Source organism: Montipora foliosa, chromosome 12 (assembly GCF_036669935.1).
Source record: "Montipora foliosa isolate CH-2021 chromosome 12, ASM3666993v2, whole genome shotgun sequence".
Classification (NCBI taxonomy): domain Eukaryota; kingdom Metazoa; phylum Cnidaria; class Anthozoa; order Scleractinia; family Acroporidae; genus Montipora; species Montipora foliosa.
In genome coordinates, this window is record NC_090880.1 from 38821986 (window position 1) to 38831425 (window position 9440).

The 9440-nt window shown below is 39.2% G+C and overlaps 1 protein-coding gene across 1 annotated transcript in view; it reads left to right on the forward strand.

The window, feature by feature from the left end:
* The window catches only part of LOC137980158 (tetratricopeptide repeat protein 28-like), a 21556-nt gene extending 17384 nt beyond the window's left edge, over positions 1 to 4172 (forward strand). Inside the window, exon 3 of the mRNA XM_068827533.1 lies at positions 1 to 4172. This exon is cut by the window's left edge and continues 974 nt beyond it. Coding sequence (XP_068683634.1) covers positions 1 to 2673 — 2673 coding nt within the window. The 3' untranslated portion in view covers positions 2674 to 4172.
* Positions 4173 to 9440: the final 5268 nt, after the last annotated feature.

Below are 9440 nucleotides of genomic sequence, written 5' to 3' on the forward strand. Positions count from 1 at the left end.
AATGAACTTGGAGTCACACATAATAAAATAGGTGACTACCCCTCTGCCCTTCAATCTCACAAAAACGCCTTAGACATAAGAAGGAAACTCTTTGGAGAAGAACACGCAAGTACAGCTAATAGTTACAATGCACTCGGAGTCACACATTATAGAATAGGTGACTACTCCTCTGCTATCGAATATCACAAACATGCCTTAGATATCAGAAGGAAACTCTTTGGAGTAGAACACGCAAGTACAGCTGATAGTTACTATGAACTCGGAGTGACACATAATAAAATTGGTGACTACTCCTCTGCTCTCCAATCGCACGAACATGCCTTCGACATCAGAAGGAAATTCTTTGGAGAAGAACATGCAAGTACAGTTAATAGTTACAATGCACTCGGAGTCACACATTATAGAATAGGCGACTACTCCTCTGCTCTCGAATATCAAAAACATGCCTTAGACATCAGAAGGAAACTCTTTGGAGAAGAACATGCAAGTACAGCTGATAGTTACTGTGAACTCGGAGGCACACATTATAGAATAGGTGACTACTCCTCTGCTCTCGAATCGGACAAACATGCCTTAGATATCAGAAGGAAACTCTTTGGAGAAGAACACGCAAGTACAGCTGATAGTTACAATGAACTTGGAGTCACACATAATAAAATAGGTGACTACTCCTCTGCTCTCGAATCCTACAAACATGCCTTAGACATCAGAAGGAAACTCTTTGGAGAAGAACACGTAAGTACAGCTGATAGTTACCATTCACTAGCATTCACACATTATCAAATAGGTGACTACTCCGCTGCCCTCCAATCGCACAAACATGCCTTAGACATCAGAAGAAAACTCTTTGGAGAAGAACACGCAAGTACAGCTGATAGTTACAATGAACTTGGAGTCACACATGATAAAATAGGTGACTACTCCTCTGCCCTTCAATCTCACAAACATGCCTTAGACATCAGAAGGAAACTCTTTGGAGAAGAACACGCAAGTACAGCTAATAGTTACAATGCACTCGGAGTCACACATTATAGAATAGGTGACTACTCCTTTGCTCTCGAATATCAAAAACATGCCTTAGATATCAGAAGGAAACTCTTTGGAGAAGAACATGCAAGTACAGCTAATAGTTACAAGGAACTCGGAGTCACACATTATAGAATAGGTGACTACTCCTCTGCTCTCGAATCCTACAAACATGCCTTAGACATAAGAAGGAAACTCTTTGGAGAAGAACACGCAAGTACAGCTGATAGTTACAATGAACTTGGAGTCACACATAATAAAATAGGTGACTACTCCTCTGCTCTCGAGTCGCACAAACAAGCCTTAAACATTAGAAGGAAACTCTTTGGAGAAGAACATGCAAGTACAGCTAATAGTTACAATGCACTCGGAGTCACACGTTATAGAATAGGTGACTACTCCTCTGCTCTCGAATATCACAAACATGCCTTAGATATCAGAAGGAAACTCTTTGGAGAAGAACACGCAAGTACAGCTGATAGTTACAATAAACTTGGAGTCACACATAATAAAATAGGTGACTACTCCTCTGCTCTCGAATCCTACAAACATGCCTTAGACATAAGAAGGAAACTCTTTGGAGAAGAACACGCAAGTACAGCTGATAGTTACAATGAACTTGGAGTCACACATAATAAAATAGGTGACTACTCCTCTGCTCTCGAGTCGCACAAACAAGCCTTAAACATCAGAAGGAAACTCTTTGGAGAAGAACACGCAAGTACAGCTGATAGTTACAATGCACTCGGAGTCACACATTATAGAATAGGTGACTACTCCTCTGCTCTCGAATATCACAAACATGCCTTAGATATCAGAAGGAAACTCTTTGGAGAAGAACACGCAAGTACAGCTGATAGTTACTATGAACTCGGAGTCACACATAATAAAATAGGTGACCACTCCTCTGCTCTCCAATCCCACCAACATGCCTTAGACATCAGAAGAAAACTCTTTGGAGAAGAACACGCAAGTACAGCTGATAGTTACAATTCACTCGGAGTCACACATTATAGAATAGGTGACTACTCCTCTGCTCTCGAATATCACAAACATGCCTTAGATATCAGAAGGAAACTCTTTGGAGAAGAACACGCAAGTACAGCTGATAGTTACCATTCACTCGGATTGACACATTATCAAATAGGTGACTACTCCTCTGCCCTCCAATCGCACGAACATGCCTTAGACATCAGAAGGAAACTCTTTGGAGAAGAACACGCAAGTACAGCTGATAGTTACTATGAACTCGGAGTCACACATAATAAAATAGGTGACTACTCCTCTGCTCTCCAATCCCACCAACATGCCTTAGATATCAGAAGAAAACTCTTTGGAGAAGAACACGCAAGTACAGCTGATAGTTACAATTCACTCGGAGTCACACATTATAGAATAGGTGACTACTCCTCTGCTCTCGAATATCACAAACATGCCTTAGATATCAGAAGGAAACTCTTTGGAGAAGAACACGCAAGTACAGCTGATAGTTACCATTCACTCGGATTGACACATTATCAAATAGGTGACTACTCCTCTGCCCTCCAATCGCACGAACATGCCTTAGACATCAGAAGGAAACTCTTTGGTGAAGAACACGCAAGTACAACTCAGAGTTACCATGAGCTCAGAATCACACATCATTAATTAAATGACTACATATTCCTCTTTCCTCATGCAATCGCTCAAATATGCCTTAGATATGAGGAGGAAACTCTTTGGAGAAGAACGCTTAAGTACAGCTGATTTTTATGATGACCTCGGCGCTACACATTAATTATGAATTAAGTTAGCAGAACTCTACCATTTGGTAAAACAAAAATTCTTTGGACAACAGAAGGAACTGTTTTAGAAGATAGGATGCAAGTACACATAATATATTAGGTTACTATGTTGCAGGTAAAATCCGTTCTCAGGTTGAATCCGTTTTAAGTTGGGTTAAATTCGTGATCCGCATTTTACCTAGGTTAAATTTTGCACTCAACTTAGCTAAAACCCCCTCTAAAAAGGATTAAAAACACTTAAACCTTCCCTCCTCAAACTCTTTCTTAGACATCCGAGGCTTAACACATGCACCTTCTTAATATTTGGTATCATCTTCTCGGTTTCTGAATTCATACACTTCAGTTGCAACATTATATCATAGTAAGGGAACAAAGAACTGTACTATGCACTCAGTAACGCTACTCGAACTCGCACCCTTGAGATCTATAAGTAGTTACCACCAGTACACTACAACGACGAATATGCTCAACCCAATTGAGTTCTTTTCATTAGAGCGGTTTTCAATTGAGTGTCGAAAGTAATTAGCTAATTACTTTGGTTTTGCATCTACTTCGCTCAGTGATTGGTTCAAAGTTTTCTCGCCACTTTTTCAACCAATCAGAAGTGAAACCAAAACCAATTGTGGCTCGCGCGTGCACATTTTCCCGCCTATTGTGTCGGCTGCGTGTAATTACTTCGAGTTTTGATTGGTTTACTGGATTGTCTCAGTCCTTTTTGATTGGTCAAAGTAATTACTTTGGTTTTGGTTTTACGACACTGAATTGAAAAGCGCGCTATTTACTTTTCCAAGATTTTCCAATTAATATCTATGTATGTCACAGTTAAATTTAAATTCAGGTTAATTTTAATTTCAACCCAGGTCATTTTATTTTAAAAATAGGTTGAAATAGAAAGTAGGAAGCATCAACAAAAACCCATCAATTACTAGCAAGTACGTGTAATATATTTGTAAGTAGCTTGGTCGTAGAGGTGAGTGGATGAACTTAGTGTAGCTTTAATTTTTTCATGAGTATTTTATAAAACCCCAATGGTTGTTAAGTCTAGGCACTGATTTTAAATGGTTAGCATTAAAGGTTCGGGTTAGGCATACTGTGCATGATAACTGATTTTACTTTTCTTTCTCAGAGCTTTTTAGAAGGACATTGTTCATTGATGGACCTCCTTAGGAGGGCAGGGGGCAACAATATTAAATTATCTTCTAAGGAATAAAAGAACTGAAATATACATGATGTATTGTTGTTTTTAATTTGCTCTATCTTTTGCTTAATTTGAATTCGTAATAATCAAAAGCAAGTAAAAACAAAACTTTGAAAAGTCAGGAAAAAGGGTTTCATAATCTATTTATCGGAAGCCATCTTGTAGGCTCTTGTAAGTGTTATTTCTTTTGAATTATCAAATAAAATATTTGATTTTTTTTTATTTTGCTGAGTCTGTTTGAAGAGATAAATCCAAATTTTGTGATTATTTAGGCACAGTCCCCTTCAAGTTCTACAATTTGATTAAGTAGCACATTTGGATGAAGGGGCGTTTCCTTTTCTATTTTATAAATTTTCAGCGCCACATAGACCGAATGCATAAATGGCGGCCAAAAAAATATTCTTTTGTTTATGTACTAATTAGACTCACTAGCCTCGTTTGCATGGACAAAATACAAAAGAAATGTTGCTTGAGAGGGAGGCTAGTCAGTCTAAATAGTAAATAAACAAAAGAATACATTTTGGGCCACGATTTATGCATTCGGTCTATAATCCTGAAGTTCGAACATCTTCTTTTTCTTCTTCCCTTTCTGGTGTATGATAACTGCAGAAGGCAGACTTCTGGCTGCCTACAAATAGTGCTGATAAACAGTATTTAAGTCTTTGGACCCATTTTTGACCGGTTAGCTTTCAGTAACTGTGATTTAGGGTTAGTCTGCAGTCCGCGGTCTTCAGTTTGCATGTGTCAGACACCGCTCTCCTTCAATGTCTGACTCATCCACTCTTTCAAATTATTGACCATTCTCCTGCTCTGTATTTGATGTAGCTGTGACTTGTCCACACATTTGTGGCTTTTTTATTTCTTTTCTCCAAGACATTCCGAAAACCACTTCATACGGCATTTTGACAATTGTTCTGTGGATGGTTATATTTTTTTTACAAGCGGTTTCTCCAAGATGATGACACCAGTGGTTCGGATACGAATTGTTTTCTTTGATTAAACTGCAAAGGTTATCTTTTGTTGTTCTATTTGCCCGTACCACCATCTTTTTTTTCGGTTTGTTATCGTGACTAGAAATGATGCCTTGTTCCTGGTGTATTTTGCATAGCGACGTAAATAAACCTCGTACAATATTTGACTATTTGTCCTTCAGAATCAAGAGCCCACCTCTTGCAAACAATTTTTGCTTTTGTTGCACTGGAGACTCAGAGCGTTTTCATTCTTCTTCAGATGAATTTACCCACCCTTTCACTTCTTCGTAAAGTTCCATCGGCGGCCTTTTAACTGTGTGGATGAGCTGAAGTCTCACTTTAACCCTTTCAGGCCCGAGGGGTTCCCCATTGACGAGTAAAATCGTCTGGCGTTAGACAGAGTAAAATCTATAAGTGCCATTTGGCACTATCGGGCCTGAAAGGGTTAAACGGGGACATAGTTTTTGGATGCTGTTAGCTTAACCCTTTCAGGCCCGAGGGGTTCCCCATTGACGAGTAAAATCGTCTGGCGTTAGACAGAGTAAAATCTATAAGTGCCATTTGGCACTATCGGGCCTGAAAGGGTTAAGTCATTTGCGCATGTGCGAAATGGTGGTTGTCGTGAAAAACTCATTGGTAGAAAAAATATCTTACCTGTAAGGTGAAGTTTGATTAGAATTCTATGAGTCATTGGTCAGGAACGTAGGAATCACGTGGGATAGAGCGCGCGAAACCAGCTGCAGAGCTTACAGTCTTTAAAGGAGACATTGTGAATTGCCACGCAAGTTTATTTACGACTTTATTGATTTTGAAAACCCCTAATTACAACGCACTAAGTACGTACTCAACTCGCATTTAGCAAAGGCTAACCGAGGCGAGTGTTACCTACATAACGTATACGTAAGGTGGGTGAACACTCACTTATAATGAGTTTATAAGGTGAGGGCGTGATTCCTACGTTCCTGACCAATGACTCATAGAATTCTAATCAAACTTCACCTTACAGGTAAGCCTCGTTTAATTTTATAATTCTATTTCGTCAATGGTGTACGTCACTACGAACTCACGTGAAACTTTAAAGCAGTGTGGCAATTAAACAATTATAAGCCAAAATATAGCATTTTAATGAGAAACTGTGGGATACGACTTGTTCCCTAACATATTACAATTTAGTGGTTTGCTGTAAAAGTTCCAAAAACTAGACTCTCTTGTCCATCCCGAAGCCTTCACTCTAGGGAAGATATCGTTGACGCCACCTATTGTCATTAATGTGACTAACAGAGCGTCATTGGCTGTCAAAACAAAGAGTCTTTTGTTCCTGTGGTTGTTATTACACTTTCACCATTAAGTATGCATTAAAAATGTATATCAAAACTAAATTTAAAAGTAAATAAGATAAATAGCAATGGTGAGGACAGTACAACAGAGTGAGGCTCCAAATTAAGTACCGCCGGTTAAACATGAAATAAGACAAACCGCACTCCCCTTAAACACCTCTCAAAAATTGTTTACAAACTAAAATAATCCACCAACCCCTTGCCCTTCTCTTTCCCTTCTTATCCTTAAGTCCTAACTGATAAATCTATTTCAGTTTAAAAGTATATAAAGTCTTAAATAATTTGAATATTAGAATAAGGTTACTTGGATATTATAGAGTGTGCAGAATATAATTATAAAAAAATAATAATACAATATAATAATATAATAAAATGTAATGTATAGACTCGTCAGTTGGTAGCAGCAGTTAGTAGCAGCATCTTCAATCTATCGTTGTAACTAATGTCATCCTTCCAGTTTAAATTGAGAATAGATTTTGAGGCGCTTCTTTGTAAAGACTCTAACTGACGCATACCCCATATTGACTGAGGCGCCCATAGTTCGCTAGCATACCCAACTTGGGAGCGTAGAAAGCAAGATATAACAATTACTTGGTATGAGAATTAAAATTACTATTGGAAGAATTCCTTCTAAGAAATCCTAGCATTCTATAACCTTTGGATACAACATTTTTAATGACTGTCCTACTTGAGATCGCTGGTGATCGTCACACCTAGAATCTTTCTTCTGAGAAGAGGCTCGCGTCAGTATCTGACCACCAACTACATAGTCAAATACGATAGGGGATCGCTTCCGGGTGACAGACAGGGTCTCACACTTGGAGCTGTTAAAACTGAGACGCCAGTCCTTACTCCACTCAGTAAGGCTGTGAAGTGACTGAGCATCCGGTAAACTGTTGATTTAATGCATTTTGAGTCTTCAGCAAATAAACAGCGCGATGTTGTTGTCCACTACAGAGGGTAGATCATTCACGTACACTAGAAACAGCAAAAATCTCAAGATGCTTCCTTGAGGGACACCAGACAGCACAGAAAGACGAGAAGACTTGCTGCCTTGAACTAAACACTGTTGGGTACGGCCAGTAAGATAATCGGCCGACCAATCCAGTAGGTGAGCCGAAGTACCATAGTGGCGCAGCTTATACACTAGCCGCTTGTGTGAAACGCTATCAAAAGCTTTTGACATGTCCAGAAATACGATATCAGATTGATCACCTTTATCAAGACATCGGCCCACTTCATGGTAAAACTGGAGGAGCTGAGTTATGGTGGAACGGCATTTCAAGAAGCCGTGCTGAGCATTATCAAAAATGATGTGCAAATGCTCTATTAGAAAATTGTAAACACAGCGCTCCAGTACTTTGGAGGTCACTCACAGTAGCGATATTGGTCGGTAATTGATGACGTCTTCTTTTTTGCCTTTCTTGAAGGCAGGCACAACCAAAGAATTCTTCCATTCACTTGGTACCCGATTTGTGTGACAGATTGAACAGTCGACAGACAGAGGGAGAGAGTTCGATTGCACATTCCTTTAATATAAACGTAAGTAGCCCATCTTGGCCGGGAGCTTTATTAGGATCAAGGAAGAAAGCACCGAGAGAACTTCAGCCTTTGTCAAAACCAGAACCAGATCAGCCAGTTGCGGGGGGTTGTTAGGTTGTGAAATCTCCGATGACGTAATGGTCTTAATTAATCTGGACCTTTCTTCTATTAACAACTTATAGCTTTCTTTCTTAAAAATCACGATTAAATTTAATTAGTTTTTTACACGAATAAAGGGCTAGCAAAGTAGTCACACGAGTCACATAACTCAAGAAGTACGATATCCACGGCTACCTTTAATACGGTGGTTATTTCCCTACCAATGAAAGTTGCAACGTTGACACATTCCATGGATGACGTAATGGTTTTTTATGTTTTCAATACTCACTTCGAATCAAGCGCTTCAATAACACAAAAAGGCAATATATTTTGCACTAAATAAAGAGTGGAATAATCATAAAATTTTAAGTAAATTAACGTTTTAACAGCTTTTGGCGAATAAACGTCATAAGTTGCGTGAATGGAAGTCCGACTGACTATATGGCCGAGTGGAAGTTTGGGGCAACTCGCCGACAAAACGAAAAAAACAAAAATAAACAACGTGCAGAGCAAGAACCGCGCTCGACCCATGGCCGCGCGGTTAAAAATAAACAACTTGCAGAACAAGAACCGCGCTCGGCCCATGGCTGCGCTATTAACAAGAAGATCTTTTAGATCATATAACCGCGCTTTGAAAATTCATTTGTTTTCTTGCCACTATAGTCGTAATGTAGTGCACATTCCAAAGCAGTCGATGATGATTCACTGATGACAAAAGACACAAAATCACCTGATCGATCTGAAGCACAACTGTCAACAACGGCTACACACACGTGAAATCTTCGATTGCACCATCAGTCGTAGCCGTTGCGAAACTCCGATGGCGTAATGGTCTTAATTAATCTGAAACTTTCTTCAGGATATGTATGGTTACAAACAATACGATAATAACACTATGAACAACTTCCAGCTTTCTTTTTGAAAGTCATGATTAAATTTAATTGGTTTTGTTACACGAGTAAAGGGCTGGCAAAGTAGTCACACGAGTCACATAATTATACTACCCTACTTATCTTTTCCTTGACAAATGCATATATGAACCGTATAAAAATCAAATTAATTCATGTTTTGGCTGTAATTTCAAGAATTTCAATTTGCGTACCCCCTACTTGTACAGTAAGTAACACCCCCCCCCCCCCCTCCCAACTTATTCGTCTATATGACAGATCATACTGTACACTGCTACTGACTTACAACTGGTCTGAACTGTAAAAATGAAAGAAGAGGTTTGAGCTGATACAACACCCGTAATATCAATAGCAATTACAGCGTTGGACAAAATTGTTGAAACACTTTGCACTGAATACCTTGCCCTCCCACATTGTTTTTTTGCCAAATGGGCTCAGAAACTCGTGTGCAAACAACATTGTGAGGGAACAATGAGCCGCGAAAGTTTCAGGTCTGTGTATCCGTGTACTGTTCCAAGGAATTTTGTGACGGACTCTAGAATTTTTATTTACAGCCGCTGCCTGTTGCTTGCTTT